The 27,658-nt window shown below is 54.9% G+C and overlaps 1 protein-coding gene across 1 annotated transcript in view; it reads left to right on the forward strand.

The window, feature by feature from the left end:
- Positions 1 to 17,102, forward strand: part of ARNT (aryl hydrocarbon receptor nuclear translocator) — a 46,773-nt gene extending 29,671 nt beyond the window's left edge. Inside the window, exons 12-21 of the mRNA XM_054396921.1 lie at positions 634 to 768; positions 1,168 to 1,242; positions 2,716 to 2,867; positions 8,606 to 8,716; positions 8,926 to 9,004; positions 10,336 to 10,459; positions 11,402 to 11,501; positions 12,844 to 13,030; positions 15,197 to 15,353; positions 16,954 to 17,102. Coding sequence (XP_054252896.1) covers positions 634 to 768; positions 1,168 to 1,242; positions 2,716 to 2,867; positions 8,606 to 8,716; positions 8,926 to 9,004; positions 10,336 to 10,459; positions 11,402 to 11,501; positions 12,844 to 13,030; positions 15,197 to 15,353; positions 16,954 to 17,102 — 1,269 coding nt within the window. The remainder of the gene's footprint in view (positions 1 to 633; positions 769 to 1,167; positions 1,243 to 2,715; positions 2,868 to 8,605; positions 8,717 to 8,925; positions 9,005 to 10,335; positions 10,460 to 11,401; positions 11,502 to 12,843; positions 13,031 to 15,196; positions 15,354 to 16,953) is intronic.
- Positions 17,103 to 27,658: the final 10,556 nt, after the last annotated feature.

The following is a 27,658-nucleotide window of genomic DNA, read 5'->3' on the forward strand; positions in this document are numbered from 1 at the left end:
CTCTTGCCCCCCACAGCCCCTTCAGCTCTTGCTCAGCACTCAGCAGCTCCCCTCTGGGGCTGCTCTTCTGCAGCCTCTCAGCCTTTGCTCCTCACACAGCTGCTCCAGGCCCCTCAGCAGCTTCCCAGCCTCCCCTGCACTCTCTCCAGGAGCTCCCAGGCCCTCTGCAACTGGGGGGAGCCCAGAGCTGGCCCCAGCACTCCACAGGGGTCCTCAGCAGGGCACAGCACAGCACAGCAGAGGGGCAGCAGAACCTCCCTTGCCCTGCTGCCCACACTCTGCTGACTGCCCCCAGCACACCCTTGGGGGCTCCTTGCCCATGGGGGCTCCTTGCTGGCTCCTGGGCCCCTTGCTATCTCCCAGCACTGCCATCTCCTTCTCTCTGGAGCTGCTCCCCAGCAGGTCCCCCCTTCCCCTTGCTGCTGCAGGAAGTTGTCCCTCCCCAGGAGCAGGCTTCTGGACTTGCCCTGCTTGAACTCCCTGAGGTTCCTCTCTGCCTATCTCCTCCAGGCAGAGACTTAACCTCTGCCTGAAGCTGCTCTCTGATGAGCACAGAGCCCAGCGCAGGGCTGGCCAGGGGAAGGCAGCTTTTGGGGGGAGGCTTTCTGAGGCTGGCCCTGCCTTGCCTTGCAGGTCACCAGCTCCCCCAACTGCACAGACATGAACAACGTTTGCCAGCCCACAGAGTTCATCTCCAGGCACAACACTGAAGGCATCTTCACCTTCATCGACCACCGCTGCGTGGCCACCGTCGGCTACCAGCCGCAGGTGAGAGCTGCCCCTGCAGGAGCCACTCCTTCAAACCTCCTTCCTCCTGCTGCTTCCTTCCAACACAGCAGCTCCAACCATCTGCCAAGGAGCTGTTTCTTCTCCACCGGTTGCTTTCCCATCTGCTTTTCCCAGTGCTTTGATGGCTGGGAGGTTGGCTGGCTCTGCTTTGTGTCCCCTGTCAATTTCGGGCGGGGGGTTTTGCCTGCCTTGAGCTGGAGATCAAAGGGGAGGGAAGCTCTCTGCTGCTTCTCTCTGTGTGTGTGTGCTGCTGCTGCTGGTGGTGGTTTGGGAGGGGTTGGACCAGCCCCAAACTGGGATTAACTGGGCAGGCCTGGAAGAGGGGAATCTGCCTGCAGGCAGAGCCGAGTCCACCTCTTCCAATCTCTCTCCGCTTAGGAGCTGCTGGGGAAGGACATTGTGGATTTTTGTCACCCTGAAGACCAACAGCTGCTGCGGGACAGCTTTCAGCAGGTAAAAGGCTTCAGCCAGCCCTGGGCAGCCTGCTGTTCCCATGGGATCTTCCCTGCTGCTTGCAGAACAATGGGATTCGTTGGAAAACCAAGAGAAAACAAAAAAAAAACCCCAACTCCCAGCTGCTTCTCCTTTGCCCAATGGCAAACAGCTCCAGATACTGAATCACAGCATGGGAGGGGTTGGAAGGGACCTCTGGAGGCCAAGCCAGTCCAACCCCCCCTGCTCCAGCAGGGTCACCCAGGGCAGGGCACACAGGGGACACATCCAGGTGGGTTTTGAAAGTCCCCAGAGAAAAAGACTCCACAACCTCTCTGGGCAGCCTGCTCCAGGCCTCCAGCACCCTCCCAGCACAGAACTTTCTCCTCATGTCGAGGTAGAACTTGCTGGGTTGCAGTTTGTGCCCCTTGCCCCTGTTCCTGCCCCAGGCCACCACTGAGCAGAGCCTGTCCCCTGCTTCTTGCCCCCCACCCCTCAGATATTTGCAGACATTAATCAGATCCCCTCTGGGGCTGCTCTTCTCCAGGCTCAGCAGCCCCAAGGCTCTCAGCCTTCCCTCCTCAGGCTTGTTCCAGTCCCTTCATCATCCTCACAGCCTCTGTTGGACTCTCCCCAGTAGTTCCCTGTCCCTCCTGAACTGGGGAGCCCAGAACTGGCCCCAGTCCTCCAGCTGTGACCTCCCCAGGGCAGCGTGGAGAGGGCAGGAGAACCTCCCCTGAGCTGCAGCTGAGAGTCCCCCAGCTGTGAGCATGCAGAGCCCAACAGCAGCAGCTGGTGATGTCTAACTCTGCAATTCCTCCTCTGGCTGCTGCTCCAGTTTGCTTTTAGGGCCAGAGCTGTGGCTCCACAGTGCCTACACCAGTGCCATGCTTCTGTGGCTGAAACCCTGGTTCATCTCTAGGGCCCAGAAGTGGAGCTGGAGGTGGTTTGCTTGCCCTGTTGTCGTTACTCTTATTTCTGAGGGCCTTGGACTTGGTGGCAGGGCAGGTAAGGCTGCCCCTGGTGCTTTCATGACTCCAAAAAAAAAAAAACCAAAACCAACACCACCAAAAAAAAACCCCAAAAACCAAAAAAAAAAAAAAAAAAAACAACAACACCAAACCAACCCCAAAGTTAGCCTGCTCCATATCTCCATTTGTCCAAACAGTTGGAATCAGAAGCCCCCAACAGCATGTGCTTCATTTTCCTGGAGGCTTCCTCATACATCTCACCAAGGGCAGAGAGCTGAGTGGAGGCCAGCAGGGGGCTGCTGCCTTCCCCTCCCATCTCATTCCAGCACTCAGGGAGCAGCAGCAGCTGCGGCGGCGCCATCCAGCTGGGGGCAGGGCCAGGCGTGGGCTTTGCAGGGCTGTGAGGGCCATCAGGGGCTTTGCCTCGGGGTTGGGCAGGGTGGGGGAGAGGCAGGGTGGGTGAGAAGCAGGTCGGTTGCTCCCCTGGTTGGGTCCTGCTGATGGCAGTTGCCCCTCCTGGCAGGTGGTGAAGTTAAAAGGCCAGGTGCTGTCGGTCATGTTCCGCTTCCGCTCCAAGAACCGGGAATGGCTCTGGATGAGAACCAGCTCCTTCACCTTCCAGAACCCCTACTCTGATGAGATCGAGTACATCATCTGCACCAACACCAACGTCAAGTATGTGATGGGCATGGCCTTGCCAGCCCCCCAGCCCTCCCTCCCTGTGCCAGCTCGCCCGAGCACTACCAGGCCTCTGCCCCTCGCCAGGCTTAGGCTCAGCTCTGCCCCCGGGGCTGTGGCAGGCACTGGAATCCCAGAATCCCAAAATCAGTGAGGCTGGAGAAGAGCTGTGAGGTCATCAGGCCCAGGCTGTGAGCATGACGTCAGCTGAGCCATGTCACCAAGTGCTACCTCCAATCTAAGACCTCTGAGGTCATCAGGCCCAGGCTGTGAGCATGACATCAGCTGAGCCTTGTCACCAAGTGCCACCTCCAATCTAAGACCTCTGAGGTCATCAGGCCCAGGCTGTGAGCATGACATCAGCTGAGCCTTGTCATCAGGTGCCACCTCCAGTCTAAGACCTCTGAGGTCATCAAGCCCAGGCTGTGAGCATGACATCAGCTGAGCCTTGTCACCAGGTGCCACCTCCAATCTAAGACCTCTGAGGTCATCAAGCCCAGGCTGTGAGCATGACATCAGCTGAGCCTTGTCACCAGGTGCCACCTCCAATCTAAGACCTCTGAGGTCATCAGGCCCAGGCTGTGAGCATGACATCAGCTGAGCCATGTCACCAAGTGCCACATCCAATCTTTTCTTAAAGACCTCTGAGGTCATCAGGCCCAGGCTGTGGCCATGACATCAGCTGAGCCTTGTCATCAGGTGCCACCTCCAGTCTAAGACCTCTGAGGTCATCAAGCCCAGGCTGTGAGCATGACATCAGCTGAGCCTTGTCACCAGGTGCCACCTCCAATCTAAGACCTCTGAGGTCATCAGGCCCAGGCTGTGGCCATGACATCAGCTGAGCCTTGTCACCAAGTGCCACATCCAATCTAAGACCTCTGAGGTCATCAGGCCCAGGCTGTGGCCATGACATCAGCTGAGCCTTGTCACCAGGTGCCACCTCCCATCTTTTCTTAAAGACCTCCAGTGATGGTGACTCCACCACCTCCCTGGGTAGCTCATCCCAGTGCCTGAGGAGGTCTGGGCAGTGCCAGAAGCTGTTTGGGTCGTGTGGCTCAGCTCCAGCAGTGCTGCTTTTAGCTTCCCAGAGCCAGTTTGCCCTCTGGGAGGTTACCTCCAGAGCTCATATCAGTGAGGCCTGCCCTTGGCTGCAGCTCTTGGCCTCCTGTGCCATCCAGAGAGCAGCTTTGCAGGTGAGCAGAGCTGGCTGCAGGGCTGGCTGCAGGGCTGGCTGCAGGGCTGGCTGCAGGGCTGGCTGCAGGGCTGATTGCAGAGCTGGCTGCAGGGCTGGCTGCAGGGCTGATTGCAGAGCTGGCTGCAGGGCTGGCTGCAGGGCTGGCTGCAGGGCTGGCTGCAGGGCTGATTGCAGGGCTGGCTGCAGAGCTGGCTGCAGAGCTGGCTGCAGGGCTGATTGCATGGCTGGCTGCAGGGCTGGCTGCAGGGCTGGCTGCAGAGCTGGCTGCAGGGCTGGCTGCAGGGCTGATTGCAGGGCTGGCTGCAGAGCTGGCTGCAGAGCTGGCTGCAGGGCTGATTGCATGGCTGGCTGCAGGGCTGACTGCAGGGCTGGCTACAAGGCTGATTGCAGAGCTGGCTGCAGGGCTGGCTGCAGGGCTGGCTGCAGAGCTGGCTGCAGAACTGGCTGCAGGGCTGGCTGCAGAGCTGGCTGCAGGGCTGGCTACAGGGCTGGCTGCAGAGCTGGCTGCAGGGCTGACTGCAGGGCTGGCTGCAGGGCTGGCTGCAGAGCTGGCTGCAGGGCTGGCTGCAGGGCTGGCTACAGGGCTGGCTGCAGAGCTGGCTGCAGGGCTGACTGCAGGGTTGGCTGCAGGGCTGGCTGCAGAGCTGGCTGCAGGGCTGACTGCAGAGCTGGCTGCAGGGCTGGCTGCAGGGCTGGCTACAAGGCTGATTGCAGAGCTGGCTGCAGGGCTGACTGCAGGGCTGGCTGCAGAGCTGGCTGCAGGGCTGGCTGCAGGGCTGGCTGCAGGGCTGATTGCAGGGCTGACTGCAGAGCTGGCTGCAGGGCTGGCTGCAGGGCTGGCTGCAGGGCTGATTGCAGGGCTGGCTGCAGGGCTGGCTGCAGGGCTGGCTACAGGGCTGGCTGCAGAGCTGACTGCAGGGCTGGCTGCAGGGCTGATTGCAGGGCTGATTGCAGGGCTGACTGCAGAGCTGGCTGCAGGGCTGATTGCAGGGCTGATTGCAGGGCTGGCTGCAGAGCTGGCTGCAGGGCTGATTGCAGGGCTGACTGCAGAGCTGGCTGCAGGGCTGGCTGCAGGGCTGGCTACAGGGCTGATTGCAGGGCTGACTGCAGAGCTGGCTGCAGGGCTGGCTGCAGGGCTGGCTGCAGGGCTGATTGCAGGGCTGACTGCAGAGCTGGCTGCAGGGCTGGCTGCAGGGCTGGCTACAGGGCTGATTGCAGGGCTGACTGCAGAGCTGGCTGCAGGGCTGGCTGCAGGGCTGACTGCAGGGCTGATTGCAGGGCTGGCTGCAGGGCTGGCTGCAGGGCTGGCTGCAGGGCTGGCTGCAGAGCTGGCTGCAGGGCTGGCTGCAGGGCTGGCTGCAGCCCATGCTGGGAAGCAAACAATTCTTTTTTTTTTTTTTTTCTCCTGCACTGCTGTAGTTTGGAATTATAGAATAGGAGGGGTTGGAAGGGACCTCTGGAGATCATCCAGTCCAACCCCCCTGCCAAAGCAGAGTCACCCAGGGCAGGGCACACAGGAACACATCCAGACAGGGCTTGAAAGTCTCCAGAGAAGGAGACTCCACAATCTCTTTGGGCAGCCTGCTCCAGGCCTCCAGCACCCTCCCAGCACAGAATGTTCTCCTCCTGCTCAGATGGAACCTCCTAGGTTCCAGTTTGTGCCCTTTAGCCCTTGGCCTGGCCCTGGGCACCACTGAACAGAGCCTGACCCCTTCTTCCTGCCACCTTCCCTTCCCTTGAGTGAGCTCCAGGCCCCTGACAGGAGAGCAGCAACTCAAACCCCTTTGGATTGAGAACTGCAGGCTGCTGGAGGCAGCAGAAGGAGGCTCTCCAGCCAGGCAAAGGCTTTTAGGTGAGGGGAAAAGCAGAGAGGTGAGATCCTAGGGCACAGGCAGCCCTCTGTGCTCCCCTGCAGCTGGCCAAGCTGCTGCCTCCTGAGGAGGAAGCACCAAGAGCTGAGCAGGGACAAATCCTCCTGGCTTCAAGCTGTGCCCTGAGCACACCCAGGAGGTTCAGTTCCAGGAGGTTCAGTTCCAGGAGGTTCAGCTCCAGGAGGTTCAGCTCCCAGGGAGGTTCAGCCCCAGGAGGTTCAGCCCCCAGGAAGTTCAGCCCCAAGGGGTTCAGCCCCAGGAGGTTCAGCTCCAGGAGGTTCAGTCCCAGGAGGTTCAGTCCCAGGAAGTTTAGCCCCAGGAGGTTCAGCTCCCAGGAGGTTCAGCTCCCAGGAGGTTCAGCTCCCAGGAGGTTCAGTCCCAGGAAGTTCATCCCCAGGAGGTTCAGCCCCAGGAGGTTCAGGTCCAGGAGGTTCATCCCCAGGAGGTTCAGCTCCCAGGAGGTTCAGCTCCCAGGAGGTTCAGCCCCAGGAGGTTCAGCTCCCAGGGAGGTTCAGGTCCAGGAGGTTCAGGTCTAAGAGGTTCAGCTCCAGGAGGTTCAGCTCCAGGGAGGTTCAGGTCCAGGAGGTTCAGCCCTGGGAGGTTCAGCCCCAGGAGGTTCAGCCCCAGGGGGTTCAGCTCCCAGGGAGGTTCAGGTCCAGGAGGTTCAGGTCTAAGAGGTTCAGCCCCGGGAGGTTCAGCCCCAGGAGGTTCAGCTCCAGGGGGTTCAGCTCCCAGGGGGTTCAGCTCCAGGAGGTTCAGCTCCCAGGAGGGTTACTCCAAGAGGTTCAGCTCCCAGGGGGTCCACCTCCAGGGGGTCCAGCTCCAGGAGGTTCAGCTCCAGGAGGGTTACTCCAAGAGGTTCAGCTCCCAGGGGGTCCAGCTCCAGGGGGTCCAGCTCCAGGAGGTTCAGCTCCAGGAGGGTTACTCCAAGAGGTTCAGCTCCCAGGGGGTCCACCTCCAGGGGGTCCAGCTCCAGGAGGTCCATCAGGCTCCATCTCTGGAGTGTCTGTCAGAGCTGAGTGAAAAGCCTGAGGCCTTCTTTTAGGTTCCCACAACCTTTGCCTGTGCTTTGAGGATGCCTCAGCTCTGGCCCTGCTCCTGGCCTAGGCTGATTGCTCCCTGGCTCAGTGCTGAGGGGGAGAGGGCAGAGCCCTTTGCCTGCTAGCTGGTGGCCTTCTGGTAGGTGCCACCTCCCTTTGCTAAGAGCACAGAAAGGCAGTGGGGAAGGATCCTTCACTCCAAGAGCTTTAGCAAGAGCACAGCTCCTGGTCCTGGCCAGGCCAGGCTCAGCCTGCCCCAGGCAGCAATCAGCTCCTGGTCCTGGCCAGGCCAAGCTCAGCCTGCCCCAGGCAGCAGCCAGCTGCTGGTCCTAGCCAGGCCAAGCTCAGCCTGCCCCAGGCAGGAGCCAGCTGCTGGTCCTAGCCAGGCCAAGCTCAGCCTGCCCCAGGCAGCAATCAGCTCCTGGTCCTGGCCAGGCCAAGCTCAGCCTGCCCCAGGCAGCAATCAGCTCCTGGTCCTAGCCAGGCCAAGCTCAGCCTGCCCCAGACAGGAGCCAGCTGCTGGTCCTAGCCAGGCCAAGCTCAGCCTGCCCCAGGCAGGAGCCAGCTGCTGGTCCTAGCCAGACCAAGCTCAGCCTGCCCCAGACAGCAGCCAGCTGCTGGTCCTAGCCAGACCAAGCTCAGCCTGCCCCAGGCAGGAGCCAGCTGCTAGTCCTAGCCAGGCCAAGCTCAGCCTGCCCCAGGCAGGAGCCAGCTGCTGGTCCTAGCCAGGCCAAGCTCAGCCTGCCCCAGACAGCAGCCAGCTGCTGGTCCTAGCCAGGCCAAGCTCAGCCTGCCCCAGGCAGGAGCCAGCTGCTGGTCCTAGCCAGGCCAAGCTCAGCCTGCCCCAGGCAGCAGCCAGCTGCTGGTCCTAGCCAGGCCAAGCTCAGCCTGCCCCAGGCAGCAGCCAGCTGCTGGTCCTAGCCAGGCCAAGCTCAGCCTGCCCCAGGCAGGAGCCAGCTGCTGGTCCTAGCCAGGCCAAGCTCAGCCTGCCCCAGGCAGGAGCCAGCTGCTGGTCCTAGCCAGGCCAAGCTCAGCCTGCCCCAGGCAGGAGCCAGCTGCTGGTCCTAGCCAGGCCAAGCTCAGCCTGCCCCAGGCAGGAGCCAGCTGCTGGTCCTAGCCAGGCCAAGCTCAGCCTGCCCCAGGCAGGAGCCAGCTGCTAGTCCTAGCCAGGCCAAGCTCAGCCTGCCCCAGGCAGCATCCAGCTGCTGGTCCTAGCCAGGCCTAGCTCAGCCTGCCCCAGGCAGCATCCAGCTGCTGGTCCTAGCCAGGCCAAGCTCAGCCTGCCCCAGACAGCAGCCAGCTGCTGGTCCTAGCCAGGCCAAGCTCAGCCTGCCCCAGGCAGGAGCCAGCTGCTGGTCCTAGCCAGGCCAAGCTCAGCCTGCCCCAGGCAGGAGCCAGCTGCTGGTCCTAGCCAGGCCAAGCTCAGCCTGCCCCAGGCAGCAGCCAGCTGCTGGTCCTAGCCAGACCAAGCTCAGCCTGCCCCAGGCAGGAGCCAGCTGCTGGTCCTAGCCAGGCCAAGCTCAGCCTGCCCCAGGCAGGAGCCAGCTGCCTGCTTTCCTGGGGTGGTTTTGCAGCAGATCTCTCTCTGTCTTTTGTTTTTTGTTGTTGTTTTTTTCTCTTGCTTTGAAGGAACTCGAGCCAGGAGTCTCGGCCTGCCCTGTCAAACTCCCTGCAGAGGCCCCAGCTGGGGCAGAGTGTGAGCCTCCCCCTGGAGATGGGCACAGCCCAGCTGCCCTCAAGGTCAGGAGGTGCTCAGCTCCCTTTGCCATGCCTCTCTTGCTGGCTCTGCCCTCCTCTCACACAAACCTTCCTCCCCAAACCTTCCTCCTGGCAGCCATCAAAACTCCTGTGGGCTGGTGCATCCCTGGTGTAAGCACAGAGGATCTCTGCTCCTGGCAGTAGGCTTTGGCAGCTCTTCCTCTCCTCTTACAGAGCTTTTCTGTTTGCAGGCAGCAGCAGCCACCACAGCAGACAGAGCTGGAAGTGGTCCCAGGGAGAGAGAGCCTGGCTGGCTATGACCACTCCCAGGTAAAATCATCTGGAGGGGCTTGGGGGACTCCTTGGGGACTCCTGGATCCAAGCTAGAGGAAGGGGAGATTTAGATTAGACCTTAGGAAGAAGTTCTTCCCCATGAGGGTGGTGAGAGGCTGGCACAGGTTGGTGGAGTCACCAACCCCTGGAGGGGTTGAAAAGAGGCTGGGATGTGGTGCTGAGGGATGTGGGTTAGGGGCAGTGGCTGAGCAGCAGTGGTGGCATTGTGAGCTCCAGGGGAGTGCTTGGAGTGTTCTCAAAGGTCTCTTCCAACCTTCACAGTTCTGTGATTCCATGACAGAACCAAAGCCACTGTGGAGCAGCTTCAAGCAAGCTCAGAGAGCTGGGGATTGACTCAGGCTGGGCATTGGGGAGGGATAGGAGTAGGGGGAATGGATCCAAGCTAGAGGAGTGGAGATTCAGATTAGACCTTAGGAAGAAGTTCTTCCCCATGAGGGTGGTGAGAGCCTGGCACAGGTTGTCCAGGGAGGTGGTGGAAGCCTCATCCCTGGAAGTTTTTAAGGCCAGGCTGGATGTGGCTCTGGGCAACCTGCTCCAGTGGGAGGTGTCCCTGGCCATGGCAGGGGGGTTGGCACTGGCTGAGCCTTGAGGTCCCTTCCAAGCCTGCCAGTTCTGTGATTCTGTGCTGTCCTGCATGACTGAAAAGCTCTTCCCACAGAACCACACAGTGGTGAGGTTTGGGAGGAGATCATCCAGTCCAAGGAGGGGTTTGGAACCCAAACCAAGGGGTTTGGAAGGAGATCATCCAGTCCAAGCCCCCTGCTCCAGCAGGGTCACCCAGGGCAGGGCACACAGGGACACATCCAGATGGGGCTTGGAAGTCCCCAGAGCAGGAGACTCCACAACCTCTCTGGGCAGCCTGCTCCAGGCCTCCAGCACCCTCCCACTGAAGGATTTTCTCCACATGTTGAAGTGGAACCTCCTGGGTTGCACTTTGTGTCCCTTGCCTCTTGGCCTGTCCCAGGACACCACTGGGCAGAGCCTGGCTCCTGCTTCTTGCCCCCCCACCCCTCAGGTACCTGCAAGCATTGCTCAGCTCCCCTCTGGGGCTGCTCTTCATGCTCCCAGCCCTCAGCCTTTCCCCATCAGATGTTCCAAAGCCTTCAGCCTCCTCACAGCCTCTGCTGGACTCTCTCCAGCACTTCCCTCTCCCTCCTGAACTGGGGAGCCCACAGCTGGCCCCAGCCCTCCAGCTGTGACCTCCCCAGGGCAGAGTGCAGCTGGAGGAGAACTTCCTTGTGCTGCTCTCCACGCTGGGCCCTCTGTGCCCAAGGCTCTGACTGCTTCCCTTTTGTCCCTGCTGCCAGGTTCCTGTGCAGCCTGTGGCTGCTGCTGGCCCGGAGCACAGCAAGCCCCTGGAGAAGGCTGAGGGTCTCTTCCCCCAGGAGAGGGACCCTCGCTTCACTGAGATCTACAGTGGGATCAGCACAGGTGGGGAGCAGGGCTGGGGCCACCTCAGCTCTCTGGAGTCATGGAAGGGTGGAACTGATGGGGTTGGAGATGCCCTCCAAGAGCATCCAGTCCAACATCAACCCAACCCCACCATGGCCACAGGGTTCTGGAACAGCTCCAGGGATGGGCACTCCACCACCTCCCTGGGCAGCCTGGGCCAGGCCCTGACCACAGCTGCAGGACACAAATTGTTCCTCATGGCCAACCTGAGCCTCCCCTGGGGCATCCTGAGGTCATTACCTCTTGTCCTGTTCCTTGCCAGAAGAGCAATGAGGTCTCCCTCAGCCTCCTCTTCTGCAGCCTCCCCACCCCCAGCTCCCTCAGCTGCTCCTCCCCAGCCTCTTCTCCAGACCCTTCCCCACCTCTCTTGCCCTTCTCTGGCCCTGCTCCAGCCCTCAAAGTCCTTCTGGCAGTGTGAAGCCCAACCCTGAGCCCAGGAGTGCAGCTGTGCCCTCCCCAGTGCCCATTGCAGGGGCACAATCCCTGCCCTGCTCCTGCTGCCTCTATCCAGTTCCACCTTCACTCTAAGCTCTTTTTGCTCTTCCCAAAGCCTCTTGGAGCCACTCTGGGCCCAGGGCCTTGCTGTGGCAGCAGCAATGTTGGTTTTGATGCTGGGTGGACACTTCTTGTGGTGCCACTGAGCTCTCCTGCAGTCCCCACTGTGAGGAGGGGACCAGGTGTCCCTAGCTCTGCTCTTGCTGCCTGGCTCAGGCCCCTCAGAGCAGCTCTGGCTGCTGCTGCCTCCCAGCACTGACCCCAGAGGGGACCTTACTGCAGGTTGATTGGAAAATGGAGAGGCAATCAAATTAACCAGGGCTGCTGGAAACCATCTGGAGCTTGGGGCTGGTTCCTCCTGTCCCTGCTGCTGGGATGTTCTCAGCCCCCCCTCAAGAGTCCCCCCTGTGCCCCTTCTCTCCACAGAGCAGAACAAAGCCATTCCTGCCAGCACTGTGCCTGCCTCCCAGCCTCTCTTCCCACCAGGGAACAGCTTCACCCCAGCACGACCTGCTGAGAGCTTCAGGTGAGGCTCCCCGGGCTGGCCTGCAGCTGCTTCATCTTCCCTGGATCTCCTCCTGCAGCTCCTTCCCTGCTCCTCCTCTGCCTGGCAGTGTCCCCAGCCCCTCCCTGCCTGGCAGTGCCTGGCCACAGAAGTGTCCCCAGCTGGCAGGCCCCAGGAGAGCTCCTCCAGGGATGGGCTCCTTGGAGGGGTGGCAGTGGGAAGGGCTCCTGCTCCCCTGCCTGCTGCTGCTCACAGGTGGAAGAGCTTTGAGGCCCAGAGCTGGCACAGCCCTTCCTCTGCCCTGCCACTCCTCATCCTCACCTCCCCAGCTGCTGCCTCTGTTCCCTGATGTCCCTCTGCCCCCTGGCCTGTCTGGGGGAGAGCTCTGCCTCTTGGATAGAGAATCATGGAATGGGTTGGGCTGAAAGAGACCTTTAAGGTCACAGAGTCCAAGCCTTCAGCCAGCACTGCCCCAGCACCACCAAGCCATGGCCCTCAGCACCACAGCTCCAGGGCTTTGAGACCCCTCCAGGGATGGAGACTCCACCACTGCCCTGGGCAGCCTGGGCCAGGCCTGGACAAGCCTCAAGGGGCAGAAATTGTTCCTCAAGGCCAACCTCAACCTCCCCTGGGCCACTTGAGGCCCTTTCCTCTTGTCCTGCTGCTTGTCCCTTGGCAGGAAAGCCCAACCCCCCCTGGCTGCAGCATCCTCTCAGGAGCTGCAAAGAGCAATGAGGTCTCCCTCAGCCTCCTCCTCTCCAGCCTCCCCACCCCCAGCTCCCTCAGCTGCTCCTCAGAAATCCTCCAGACCCTTTCCCAGCTCTGTTGCCCTTCTTGCTGAGCACCTGGAGCCCAGGAGCTGAGCTGGGTACAGATCTCCCACCCCCAAGCCCAGGAGCTGAGCTGGGCACAGATCTCCCACCCTCAAGCCCAGGAACTGAGCTGGGCACAGATCTCCCACCCTCAAGCCCAGGAACTGAGCTGGGCACAGATCTCCCACCCTCAAGCCCAGCTTCACCTGGAGCCCAGGAACTGAGCTGGGCACAGATCTCCCACCCTCAAGCCCAGGAACTGAGCTGGGCACAGATCTCCCACCCTCAAGCCCAGCTTCACCTGGAGCCCAGGAACTGAGCTGGGCACAGATCTCCCACCCTCAAGCCCAGCTTCACCTGGAGCCCAGGAGCTGAGCTGTGCAGCAGATCCTTCACCCTCCAGCCCAGCAGCTCCTGCCAGCTGTACCCACGGCAGGACTGGCACTACCCCCTCAGCAAGGCTCCTTCACCTTCCTAGACCTAAGAACTTGCCCAGCTGGGTTTTGGTGCCTCTTTGGGCTGCCTGGGTGAGCGCCTGTGGTGTGTTGCAGGAGCAGCAGCATGGTGCCTGCTGTGAGCATCATCCAGCAGCAGCAGCAGCAGCAGCAGCAGCAGCAGCAGCAGCAGCAGCAGCAGCCCTCGGCTGGGGGCCGCATCCTGGCACAGATCTCGCGGCAGCCCAGCCCGGCGCAGGGCAGCGCCTGGGCCCCGGGCACACGGCCCAGCTTCACCCCACAGGTAGGCACAGCCCAGCCCTTCCCCCCTCTTAGAATCAGAATCAGAATGAGGGTGGAAAAGACCTCCAAGATCATCAAGTCCAGCCTCTGACCTACCACTGCCACACAGAATCAGAGAATCAGAGAATCCTAGAACCAGTCAGGGCTGGAAGGGACCACAAGGCTCAGCCAGTGCCAACCCCCCTGCCATGGGCAGGGACACCTCACACCAGAGCAGCCTGGCCAGAGCCTCATCCAGCCTGGCTGCAAACACCTCCAGGGATGGAGCCTCAACCACCTCCCTGCACAACCCATTCCAGGCTCTCACCACTCTCATGGGGAAGAACTTCTTCCTCACATCCAGCCTGAATCTCCTCACTTCCAGCTTTGTTCCTTCCCCCCCAGTCCTCTATCACTCCCTGATAGCCTAAAAAGTTCCTCCCCATCAGCTAAACCATGCCACCCAATCTTTTCCTAACGACCTCCAGTGATGGCAACTCCACCACCTCCCTGGGCAGCCCACCCCAATGCCTTTCTGGGAGGAAGTGCTCAAAGACCATCAACCATTGACCCAACACCACCATGGCCACTGAACCACGTCCCAGAGTGCCATGTCTGCTCCTTTTGTCAACACCTTCAGGGATGGTGACTGCACCATTCCTGGGAAGAGAAGGCTGAGAGGGGACCTGATCAATGGCTCTCAGTATCTGAGGAGTGGGGGTCAGGATGAAGGGGCCAGGCTCTGTTTGGTGGTGCCCAGTGACAGGGACAAGCTGTAACACTGGAGGGTCCACCTCAAGAGGAGATGACACTTCTGTAGGGTGAGGGTGGCAGAGCCCTGGAACAGGCTGCCCAGAGAGGTTGTGGAGTCTCCTCCTCTGGAGACTTTCCAAACCCAGCTGGATGTGTTCCTGTGGGCCCTGCCCTGGGTGATGCTGCTCTGGCATCCTCCCCCTCCCAGCCCCCACTGCCCTGCAGACCCTTCCCACCAGCATCACCCAGCCTCAGGGAATCACAGAGCTGCTTGGCTCGGAGAAGACTTCCAAGATTGAGTCCAAGCAGCAGCCCAAGGCCCCCTGTGGGCACCAAAGCCTGGCCCCAGGTGCAAAGGGAGCAGCTGCAGCTTCCCACAGTCACCCAGCTTGGAGGAGACCTTCATGAGGATGAGGAAGGTCTTCACTGGGAGGGTGGAGAGGCACTGGGACAGGCTGCCCAGGGATGGCTTCTTCCTGGAGGGGTTCCAGGCCAGGCTGGGGGGGGCCTGGAGCAAGCTGGGCTAGGGGGAGGTGTCTGTGCCCATGGCAGCAGGGTTGGAGCTGGCTGAGCTTTGAGCTCCCTTCCAACCCAACCCATTCCATGATCTGGGATCACTGAGGCCAAAGTATCCTGACCCTGACAAGTCCTTGACTCAAGCTGGCCCCAGGTGCCATGGCCACAGGGCTCTGGAAGCCCTCCAGGGATGGAGACTCCACCAGCACCTCCCTGGGCAGCCTGGGCCAGGCCCTGACCACTCCTGCAGGACACAAATTGTTCCTCAAGGCCAACCTGAAGCTCCCCTGGGGCAGTCTGAGGTCATCTCCTCTGGTCCTGTCCCTCCCCAACCCCCCCTGGCTGCAGCCTCCTCTCAGGAGCTGCAGAGAGCAATGAGGTCTCCCTCAGCCTCCTCTTCTGCAGCCTCCCCACCCCCAGCTCCCTCAGCTGCTCCTCCCCAGCCTCTTCTCCAGACCCTTCCCCACCTCTCTTGCCCTTCTCTGGCCCTGCTCCAGCCCTCCAAGTCCTTCTGGCACTCAGGAGCCCAACCCTGTGCCCAGCATTGCAGCTGTGGCCTCCCCAGTGCCCATCCAGGGGCACAATCCCTGCCCTGCTCCTGCTGGCAGCACCATTGCTGCTCCCTGCCAGGCTGCTGCTGCCCTTCTTGCCCACCTGGGCACCCCCTGGCTCCCCTCCAGCTGCTGGCACCAACCCCCCCAGGGCCTTCCCCACAGGGCAGTTTCCAGCCTGCAGCCTCCGTGGGGTTGCTGTGAGCCAAGGGCAGGATCTGAACTCTCTGAGTGCTGCAGTGGTGCTGAGTGCTCCTCTGCCTTCTCCTTTGGGACCATTCCAGGAGCTTCTCCCCCAGCTTCAGGAGAAGTGGCCCCAGAGGACTGAACCTCCTCTTCCTCTCCCCTTCCTCACTCCCTTCCAGCAGGTGCCAGCCCAGGCAGTGAAGACTCGGCCTCCTTCCTTCAGCATGGGCACTTTCCAGGGCACCTCCTCCTCCTTCAGCCCCATGGCAGCTCCTGGCTCCACAGCTTCTCCCTCGGGGGCTGCCTACCCCAACCTGGCCAGCCGTGGCCCAGGCTTCAGTGAGTCCTCGGGGGGGTACTGGGGAGCTTGGGGTCGGGCACAAAATCCCCTGGGATCATCCCAGAGCCCTGGTGGGACACCATCCCCCCCTGTGCCTGCTGGGAATGCCCAGACCTGGACGGGACAAACCTCCTGCTGGCTTCAGCTCCCCCTGAGCATCCTCCCAGCCCCAGGAGCTGGGAACCATTTCACCCAGTAAGGTTACTGGGAGGGGGCAAAGCCCTCTGGGCGCCCCCTGCCTTTGTTCTGCCCCAGAGCTCTAAGCATGTGGCACTTGGCTGGCACCTCCTGCAGCTGCCACCCCATTTCCAGCTTCCTCAGACCACTGGAAGCTCTCAGACCCCTCCCCCCCCCAGGACTTCTCATTTTCTAATCCTGTTCTGTGTCCCCCCCCTTGACCCTGTTCTGTGTCCCCCCCTCGACCCTCTTCCCTGTGTGTGTCCCCCTTGACCCCCCCTATTCCCTGTGTCCCCCACCCCCATTCTCTGTCCCCCCCTTGATCCCTCATTCCTTGTCCCCATCCTGCCCCTGTTCCCTGTCCCTCTCTGTCCCCCCACCCCCATTCCCTGTCCCCCATGTCCCCTCTCCCTGTCTCCCCTCCCTGCCCCTTTCCCTGTCCCCCTGCCCCATTCCCTCTGTGCCCCTGCCCCTTTCCCTGTCCCTCTGTCCCCCCCTGCCCCCATTCCCTGTGGCCCCATGTCCCCCTGCCCTGTCCACCTGCCCCACTCCCTCTCCTCCTCTGCCCTTCTCCCTGTCCCCATGCCCCCCTTCCCTGCCCCCTCTCCCTGTCCCCCTTGACCCCTCTCCCTGTCACTCTGTCCCCACCCCACCCCTACCTTCTCCCTGTCCCCCTGCCCCCTCTCCCTGTCCCCCTGCCCCCTCTCCCTGTCCCTCTGTCCTCCCCTGTCCCTCTTCCCTGCCCCTTCTCCCTGTCCCACTTCTCCCTTCCCTGTCCCTCTGATCTACCCTTCCCCGCTTCCCTTCCCCTCTCTCTGTCCCCCTGTCCCCTCTTCCACTCCCCCTTCCCCTCTCTTCCTTTCCTGTCTCCCTGTCCCCCTTGCCCCCTCTCTCTGTCCCCCTGGCCCTTCTCCCTGTCCCCCTTCCCCTCTCCGTCTCCCCATTCCCCCTCTCCCCCTTCCCCCTCTATCTGTCCCCCTGCCCCTCTCCCTGTCCCCCTGCCCCCTTCCTCCCCTTCCCCCTGCCCCTTCCCCCTCTCCCTGTCCCCCTGCCCCTCCCCTCCCCCTGCCCCCCCTTCCCCTCCTCCCTGTCCCCCCTGCCCCTCTCCCTGTCCCCCTGCCCCCTTCCCTTCCCCCTCTCCCTGTCCCCCTGCCCCTCTCCCTGTCCCCCTGCCCCTCTCCCTGTCCCCCTGCCCCCTTCCCTTCCCCCTCTCCCTGTCCCCCTGCCCCTCTCCCTGTCCCCCTGCCCCTCTCCCTGTCCCCTGCCCCCTTCCCCCCCTCTCCCTGTCCCCCGCCCCTCTCCCTGTCCCCCTGCCCCTTCCCTTCCCCTTCCGTCCCCCCCCTCTCCCTGTCCCCCTGCCCCTCTCCCTGTCCCCCTGCCCCTCTCCCTGTCCCCCTGCCCCTCTCCCCTCTCTCCCCACAGCAGAGGCCTCTCCGGCCCCGGCCGGGTTCGTGCCGCGGGCAGCGGAGGGGGTGGGGCTGTGGCAGTGGCAGGGGCAGCACCATGGCAGCGGCGAGCAGCACGTCCAGCAGCCTCCAGCCAGCCAGCCTGAGGTCTTCTCAGTAAGATGAAGCTTTTGTAACCCCCTCAGAGAGGTCTGCTCTGGGCAAAGGGAGCAGCTGCAGCTTCCCACAGTCACCCAGCTTGGAGGAGACCTTCATGAGGATGAGGAAGGTCTTCACTGGGAGGGTGGAGAGGCACTGGGACAGGCTGCCCAGGGATGGCTTCTTCCTGGAGGGGTTCCAGGCCAGGCTGGGGGGGCCTGGAGCAAGCTGGCGCTGCTTAGCCTATTAACTACCAACATCCCCACAAACACCCATTAAATATAATAATATTTATGCCTTATTACACTGGGAACAAGGACAATTCCACAAATGCATACAGTCCCTAACTACAAAAGTTGCCCACTAAACATCCCCCCCTTTATTGATTTTTTTTCTTACCATTTCTGTTTTCACATTATCTACTCTCCCTTTCCTAACTCCCCTCCCTTTCCCTTTTTTGTGGATTTTGGTGGGGATATTTTAATTTAGTGGTTGTTGGTATGGGGGGGATTTGTGTCCCCCCCGATCCATGTTGTTTGTTTTTGTTTTGTATATATTTTTTATGTTTTAGTTTTTAACCTTCCTAAACCACCAACCACAAATAAAATGTCCCACTCCTCCCATAAACCTTAACAAATAGGGCCATCCAATCCTCTAGGGCCCCGCCTCCCCTCTGTCCACACCCCGTGAAGGTCCGGATAAACCACCATAGCCCCCATCAGAAATGCAAAGGATGAAACATGAACCCAAAGAGCTACCGTCATGGCCATCACTTTTTACCCGGCTTAGCATTCCTTCTCCCCCCCTCCCCTAGGTAAGTGCAGAACCAGAGGAAGATTCCCCACACTGGATTAATTCCATTAACGACAATCCCCAGTTACCTGCCGTTGAACTGAATGTTTTTTTTGTTTTTGATTTGACAAGTTATTTCACTTTTCTAGTTGCCCATTTTGCTAGACCATAACAACAAGGCATTCCAACCCTATCGAACCCTTTTGTGGCGCCCCGTTTACAAATAACCATAACCCAACCAACATAACAGGACCGAAACCTCACCAAACAACCCCAACACTACCACCCCACCCCCTTTATCCCCCCCCACCCATCATATGCCAAAACACTGGGTCCCCCCCAAACCAAACCAGACCTTTCATGTCAAAAAACTTAACAAAAAACAAAACAGCCGAAAAAATTTGGCCTCAGCCAAACACCGAACCAATTATGGAGAATGTCGACTCAAATATCAAGCCCATCATTGTGTCTTGAACATAAAGCCCCCCGAATAATAACCACACTGTCGGTAAATAGATTATCCCAGAAACACAATATAACCATACCAGCATACTAGCAACACATTAGTTGTCAGGTATGGAAGAATTGCCCCACCAACAACCTTGTTTAACTAAACACAAGAAAGCCTTGTGTGGAACTTATTATAACAAAAAGCAAGCAGCTTGAAAAACAACTGGGGTTTTTTTTTTTATTTTTTTTATATATATTTGCAATAAAGAAGACCAAAACAGTGTAACACAATACCACACAAGACAAAAACCCCCCAAATAGAAAAAACATCCAGGAAGCCTATAGAAATGTTTATATACCCCAGCCCATGTGTGAGGTAATTAACAGAATGACATTTTAATTTTTTGTTTTGGCATTTTTATTCATGTTGGAATACAGGGTCACCCGATACAATGATAACCACACATCCAACACCGGAAATATGAAACTATGCCAGAAGAATATAAAAAAACGAAATAACCACAACCCGCCTTGTCCTCTCTTTTGCTTCCCTAGTCCATAACTTTTTTTCACAGTGAACGGGAGCAACAGACGAGTGCCATAACATAGAAGGCAAAGAATGGCCCCCACTAAAAGTGCTTATACAAGGATTGGAGACTCACATTAGCCAAAAAAGGCCTCTATGCTGCCCGTGGCCGCTGCCCCCAGGGGCCCCAATGTGACATGGACAGGAAGAAAGGGGAAATCAGACGTGCAGCATTAAGCCAAAAAGGGCCCCTTATGCAAATTTTTGGAAGAGCATACTCACTTCCAAACTGGGAAGTTCCCCCCCCTGGAGGGGTCCCAGAAAGAAAAAACAGTTGATGCTATATATCCTGGTTGAAAGGCAACAACATAATTTAGGAACAAAAGGTAAACCCCTAGATAATAAAGCAAAATTAAATGAATAGTTTTTTTTCTGAGAGAGCACCACATAAAGAAAAAAAACTTGGGTGCTTTTAGTTCTCTGAAGACCTTCAAGCATCCGATATGTCTAATCCCAGAATTTAATTAACTGAAAAAAATAAATGATATTATGTGGTCCCCATTAAGACACCAACTAAATAAGCCCTTTCTGTCCCCAACCTGCAAACAGAGGCATAAATAGGGGTACCGAAAAAATTAGTAACCTAGCTACCGTGGACCAATGCAATATCAACACGACCCCCATGCAAACCCCCCGCACCTTTAAAAATTATATAAAAAATCTGTTCAAAGGATCAATTTATTTTTTATTCCCCCACACCAGCCAACCCCCCCCCAAAACCCACCCGACGATCCTCCACTGCTCATCCCACCACGACCCAAAGCACACCCCCTCCCCCCAACTATCCTACATTCGTCACCGTTGCATGTTGTCAACATGGGCTCCATGAGTCATGGCAGCAATTTCCTATGCGCGCCCAGAATTAAGAATCACATAAAATTGGAGACGTAAGTGGAGAGCAAATGTGGTAGCTTGCCCATGTGACCATGAAATGTTAACAATACAAAACCTTCCTGGCCCCATTCCCCAGCAGGAACAACCACCAGACCCACTGCCAGCAAATTCAGCCAACTTGTCCCTACAGTAAGATCACACCAGCAACAACAGACAACGTACAACAAAATAAGGGCCCTTATAAAAATCTCTATTTCCCATGCATTCCTTAATAAAAATGAAGGGAAAGCCCAAATATTAAAACTTAAAGCCTTCAAGTAAGTGGCAAAAAAAAAATGGTATTTACTCTTCGCCCCCTCCTTCTCCTTCCCTTTTTTCCCATACCCACTTATCCCTTGGAAAACATAATAAGATATTGAAAGCCAACAATTGTCCCCCAGATGTTTGTTAGCAACCTCTAAAGAAAAAAACACCAATATTTTTTTTTTCCTTTTTTTTTTTATTTTTTTTTTTTTTTTTTTTTTTTTTTTTTTTTTTTTTTTTTGTATTTATTTTTTACTTTATTCTTTTTGAGTTTCCCCCCTTCTTTTCCGATCTTCCCCAGCAAAAAAGAAAGAAAACCCCCCCAATAAGCGTGGAATAAACATGTAAAAAAAGAATTATAAATAAGAAATTATTCCTATGCATTGTTTTTTGCATTGGTGATTATTTAGCTTCTGAATTCCAAAAAGAAACGAACACAGCAATAAGCAAAGGGGTATGAAGATTTCCAAAACTGCCCCATCTTAAAACAAAAACGACCCAAAGCAATGTAACAAGAAAACCATTCCAAACACCTATTTAAGGCTAACCCCAGCCTTTCAAATAAAATAAATTCCATGTGGTATAAGAGTCCCCTAAATTTAAACCAGCAAGTGGAAATGTCAGAAGCCCTTCCATACCCACAATTTAAAAAAAATGAGGGAAAAATCCATTATACCCATGGAAAAGCCAGAGTTAAGAGTGAAGCTAGGAAAAGGATCATGGTGACTCAAATATAATTATTTTTAAAATGGTTAAAGGGTAAAACAAACCTCTGTTATTAAAAATATTTTTGAAAACCAAGTGCCCCAATACACAAACACCCCAGAAAATATAAAAAAAAACCGCAACCTCGCAAATGATTCTCACGAGAATAAAAGCCCCCACTTCCTTCAGCCCATAACTCCCCCCCCCCCCCCCACCCCCCCCCCCAAGCCCGCCCCAGTATAATATAAAAAAACATACACAAACCCCAACCCCACTCCTCCCCCTACCTCAACCCCTCCTAACCCCCCACACACTAAACGCCCCTGTTGATGCCATTCCCAGTTCCCAAAAATAATCAACCAAACAGACCACCGTAAACCCCACCCCCCCCGCGCCCGCCCCCAAAACTAGCCATTGTCTACCCCCACAACAATAAAACTCCCCTTCCCCACCCCACACCCCCTACCTCTTTTCCCCCCAAAAACCCCACCCCCAACAATCAATATTAATTAAACGAAAGCCACACCTGAAAAACTCCCTGCCATCCCCACACATCGATGAATAAAGTCCCAGTCGCTAACCTACCCCCTACAACCTCATGTATGTGTTGAATGAAATGGATAGTCACCAAGTGGCTAATCCCAGTGCTGAACGAGACCATACACCTGCACTTCCATGAACCCCCCCCACATCCTGAATATTGGTATAAAATCTTCAACCCTGAATAACCCTCCAAGCTTAATGTCACAACCTTACATGTTACCTGCACCAAAAAATGAATGAATAGGACAAGTCCCCCAAAAATTTCCTTGCTCATTAACAGATACCACCCCTCCCCTCACACAATCCCGAAAAAGCCGCATACCTTCCACGTCCACACCACCCCCTCCAACCCACAATCCTCCACTCCCATGCCCGCCCGTTCCCGTAAAAGTAAACAAGTGCGTTAATAACATAAACTCCGTCCTTGCAAACCCAGGAACAACGTACCTAATAATCTAACACACGATGAAAAGATACAAACAAACTATAGTATCCGAAATTCCTTGATATTAATTTTTTTTTTTTCCTTTTTCCCCATCAGAAGATATTGGGCCCCTGGGAAGTTGTTTATTCCCCCCTTATACGCTGGGGGTCCCCCCCCCTTCTCAAATCCCCGAATGCCCCAACAACCCCTATACCCTCCGTTTTATTCGCCATGGTAACAGCAAATCCCCCAGACCCCCACGCCCCAAATCACAACTAAATGGATTTGCAAACACTACCGAATCCTGGTATTGTCAAAATAATAAAACCCAAAACCAAAATCAAAATCACAGATGTATATAATTGTGACTCCCCATGAGGAATCTACTATACCCCCGAACAACTTACCCCCTCCAAAAGCCATCCTATATACTGTTAAAATGGTGAATGGGATGCCCACACACCCAAAAGGATCCAAACCCGGCAAAAGATGAACCAATGTCCTAAGGTTCCCAATGGGTAACATACCTTAAACAGAGTAACGGACAGAAATACATGGCTACACATAAAATAAAAAAGTTCTTTCACACCAGGGCCTCCGCCTGTGGTCCCTATGGGTCCACTTGCCCCGCATCGCCCGCCCCCTTTGCCCCCACCCACCCCAACCCAACCCCCCACCATCAGTGAAACCCGTGCGGCTCCCATATGAGGTGAAATGTCCCATCCCAACAGTCAAACAATGAAACCACAAACCTCCAAACAAAACTAATCCCACCCCCGAAAACAACATAAAAAAATATATCAACACAAATCCCCCCCCCCAGAGACTTCATGAGTCCCGCCCCCAATCCAGCTGGCAACAGTAAATCGACCCCCTTACAAAACCCCCAATAACCCCCCCGGCAACAAACCCCCCCCTACCCAACCCCCCCTCTTCCCCTACACCCCCCCAGAGCACCCTCCGCGAGCCTGTGCAAGGTAACCCATGTCACGCTTCCCCCCCAAGCTAATCCCACCCCCAACTAAACCCCAAACCACCACCCCAAAACGAACATCCTCCTTGCTCTTTCAATAAACACAACCCCCTAAGACAACCACAGCAGAAATCCAAAATTTCCCTAGGCAAATGTGAGGGGGGGAGACCTATGTACCAAACCAAAAAGAGAAAGAACACAGGGATTAGGTTTTAATTACCACAAAGGTCTTTTCTCCTCAGCTTCTATGACTTAACAGATAAACATACGGCATGCCTGCCCAATGTGTGGTGTTAAAACAACTCAAGAGCAACAAACAAAGTGGATTTTCATCTATATAAGACTATATCATCTTTTCCTTATTACCTTTCTTTCCTATATTAATTATTTCATCCTCCTTTCTTTCTTTTTTTTCCTATTATAATTCCTATTACTTTTTTCCTTTTTTTTTTTTTCCTTTTTTCCTTTTCCTTTTCCATCTTATTTTTTTTGCTTGCTGGGTCTCACCAAATTGCCAAAGGTAAAAACCACGCCCTATTAAAAATTAGTAAAACAGCCCTCCCAAACCCCCAGAAATTTCCAAACGTACTGGATCCCATAACCCCTTGTGGAAAATATAAACCATAGCCCCACACATGCAACAGAAAAAAACGAGTCGTCCCCCAATTGGAACCCCCATACCCCCCCATTACCGCTAAAAACAAGGCCCCGGCATGCCGTCCCCACAAACCCAAATCCCCCAACCCACCCCCCCCACCCCCCCCCTCCCCCCCCCTCTATATATAAATACCCCGCGACCACACAACACCCCCGTTTTTCCCCCCCCAACCCCCCCCCCTCGCCCCTTCCCCACACTTCCTCCCAAAAAAAAATTTCATGAAATTCCAACCATTACCCACTCTCCAGTTAATCCCGGCCCACCTAGTTTCACAAAACACCCACCCCTCCCCACCCCAATTTAAAGAAAAAAAACCAAAATCCACACAAAAACCCAATGCCGCCCCAACACCCCCCAAACTACTGAGAATAAGTCAGTTATAAGTAAAAACAATGTACCCAGTAAGCCCCCCATAGAACACCCACAATAGGGAAGAGGATGGCCAGGTGTAATAGTGCCTCCAAGATAAATGCCCATCCAAATACATGTGGGCCGGAACCGGACAAGAGTAAGAGTATTAGCAACAAAAATTGTAAACGTCCCTCCAGGACCCCCCACGCCGTTTTAATACCCCCCAAAACACGAGAGTAGCACCAACACCCTAACCCTGCAGATGTCGACTGCCAATTGACTACATAAAAGACCCACTAAAGCCTAGAGACTTGTCCCAATGCGCCAGCCCCACATCATTAAAACAATGCAATAGAATTCCTCCCATAAGCCATTCCCTGTTTACCATAGTAGTTTTATTGAATTGACTTTTTTTTTGGTACCACCAAAAGTCATGCAAATTTTAAACAGGGGAGAACCGTGAAAATAAGTTATAACATCCAAACCGCAACACCCCCCACCTTAACAATTACACAACCAACCTAAAACCCAATAAACGTAACACCCAACATTAGTGGTCTGGTCCCCAACACCCCCATCCCAAAAACCCCCCAGAACCCAGCCACCTCCCCCCCCCTCCCCCGCCCCTCCCCCCCTCTTTCCCCATCCCAAACACACCACCACTCCATATACACCGCAAATTCGAGTTCACACCACCCCTTAAAAAAGTAATAACCCCCACCAGTGAAGAATTCCAACCAGGTCTCCAAGAACACCCATGTTCGCAACACACAACCACAGATGTGTGTGCGCGCCAGATGACCCCAGGAACTCACTAAAAAAAACCCCAGCATCCTCGCTGAGTAGGGCCAACCTCCCCAAGAACAGAGTTTGACCCTGTTTTTTTTATAAATTAGAAGGCCACAATGCTAGGTCTGTGATGTAGGTGAGATACTATTGAACCGTTACCAAACATCGATGTTGGCACACCCCAAAGCTAACAAAGCCAAAGGCCCTGTGTCAGATGAATGGGGGAAGACAAAATGATTGTCGAGAAATCCAATTAATACCAGAAAGTGGCAGAAAAAAAAAATCACGCAGCCACAACCAAATTTCCGAAATAAACATGTACAAAATATCATACTTAGACCTTGCCAAGGAGACTGAGTGGGCACACCGCAAAAAAAAAACACATGCCACCCAAAAATAAATTTACTATTTTATGTCAACTGGATCGGATTTGTACCAAACAGACCCCCTCACCCTTCTCCCGACAGAAAGAAACCCCCCCCCCCCGCATCCCAAAACCCCCCTGTACCCCCAAACACCACACACACCACACCATGTGAAACCCCTTTAAAAAAGAAAAATACCCATAAAAAAACATAACTCCAAACCCCGCGCCCACCCACCTCCTCCGGTTTCAGTCTATCCTCCTACCCTCGCCCATAACCAAAGCCGCAGCCCACCCTACACCTTACCCCACATTGGCCTCACTTACCCACCAAATCCACACCGTCACCAAAATCAGGTCTCAGTTTCAATGCACTTTTAGCCCCAGCCCCCATCCAACAAAGCCACCGCAAACATACCACTCCACACATTGTAAACGCCCCCCTCGGGCCCGCCCATGCAGTGGTACTGGCAGATGTAAATAGGTCACATGCTAACTACCCCAATTTCCCTCTTTACAATTTCCCTTTGACATCAGAATCAAGCAGATATCCTCATACAGACAAAAGACACAAGTGATGACACATACCAAAAGAAAATGCAACAAAGCAAAAAAAGCCTGATTCTCAACCCATTTCTTATTTATGTCATTCTTTTTCCCTTCTCTGCCGTGAAAAAATATGCAGCCATTCCAACATTTTTTTTATAAAAAAACTTGCCCCTTTCCAGATTAGGTATTTAATTGTCCCCCATAGTCCCCTCCTGCTTTTGGTGTCCAAATTTACATGAGAGGAAACCCCCACAAAACAAAAACAATACATCAGCCCAGTAAGCATATAATAAATATCATTAAGTCAAGGAAAAAACAACATACCAACCCATCACAATATTCCAATCGAATAGGCAATCCCCTTTTTGTTTCTCTCTACAGCTCTCTTCTCCCCTCTCTTTCCCAGAACAATTAACATGTAAGCAACCCTGTCCTTCCAGCATGGAGTATTGAAATAATTATACCCACACAAAAGCCAACAGACATGGTCCACCATAAACCCCCCCCATAATTACCATAGGTTGAAATCCTAGGATCAAGCTAAACAACCATCCTGCATCAGGTGTGGGATGACATGGAAAACCAATACCAATTAACAAATCCCATACTGTTCCATTCCATACATAAATACAGGGCACCTTAGACCCACCATAAATACACAATACAAACCACAAAATAAACTAGATCCCCCCCCCCCAAACAAAACATGATAACTGTAAAGACTTAGAGATAAGATGTGTCTGTGTCATTTTCCCCTATTGGTATTGAGTGGAGCCATTGGTATTTTTTTTTTTTTTATTGATTTATATATATGTTTAATTAATATACCAGAAGGGAAAACCCTTAAGAATGTGCCAACAACGGCCAAAACCCACCCCTTGTATTTAACCAGACCATATAATGCCCCCGAAGAACACAGACTAATCCCATATGTTTGGGGTACTAAAATAGATATTTTTAATATTTAACCTGAAAAATCCCAAAGTCCCCCCCTAAACCCCCATATTATTATCCAAAAAAAAACCATAACTCAAAATCCCAACACCCACCCTCACTTATTTTTACATTTATTCAACAAAGCACCACGGCTCCCATCGCTCCTCAAAGAAACACTCCCATGCCAACAGGTACACAACAAAGACCAGGCAAAGCACAAAACATGCCACAAAAATAGAAATCCAGGTAGTTCCCCTCCTAAACAAAAATGTTAGGAAAGATTGCAACACACACCACCCAGACAAGGTACCTCAAAATACCTTTCCCCATTTTTCCAGTTTAAGGCTATTAAATACCAAACAAAAAAATTTACACAAAAGTATATTCCCCAAGTTTCCACACATTTACATAAAAAGTTGGCATTATTTTGCATTCAGCCATTTAAAAAGGTGATTTAATTAAAAAAGTCCCCACCGGAAGAAAGAAAAACTCCTAGAACCTCAAAAGACACAGTAAATCAAAAAAATTAAAAGAAAGCCAACCCCTGGACCCCCCCCCCCTAAGCTGAAAAATATAGGATTATTGGGACCTGTTTATTATTAAGATATCTTTTTTTCTTTTATTTAATAATTTATATTATTGTTAAAACAATATAAATAAATACACCATAGTAGGGGGACAAGCCCCTACCATATTATATAAAAGCAATGGACCCAGGGGTTGTAATTTGTTTTATGGGCCCCCAAACAAACACCAACAAGAAGTCCCATTAAATAACATTAGCCCCTAAAGGATGGAGATTCACCAGGAACCTAGTTGCACAAAAATGCGGGATTTACCCCCAACCCACTCATTGGTTTGTTGGGCCCACCAAGGTTCCCCCCGCCCCCCCCCAATAACCTTTCACCCATACTCCCTATTAACACAAAGTGGAAAAGCATTGATTCAGCATATTAGCCCCCTGCCCTCACCCAATGGGAGATTTATCAGACAAGGGAAGAAAAAACATTCCACTTGATGACCTGGCCCTTGAAAAATGTGTGTGTAGCTTCACAGGCCTGCACCCCCGCAGGTGAGCACCCCCAAACCACATATGGTATGCCAAATAATTAATATACAAGTTCAAAAAAAGAGGACCACCCATCGCCCAGAGAGTGTCAAAGGTATGAAATACCAATTCCTATTACCCACCAATGTGAGTAAGGTGTGCATCCTGACAAATTACCAAATTAAACCTTTGCAGAAACCATCCCACAAACTTCACCACTTAAACGCCCAGAACATGCATGCTCCAGCAAAGAATGCTAAGTTCCCCACACCCCCCCT

The sequence above is a fragment of the Indicator indicator genome, chromosome 40 (genome assembly GCF_027791375.1).
Source record: "Indicator indicator isolate 239-I01 chromosome 40, UM_Iind_1.1, whole genome shotgun sequence".
NCBI classification, from domain to species: Eukaryota; Metazoa; Chordata; class Aves; order Piciformes; family Indicatoridae; genus Indicator; species Indicator indicator.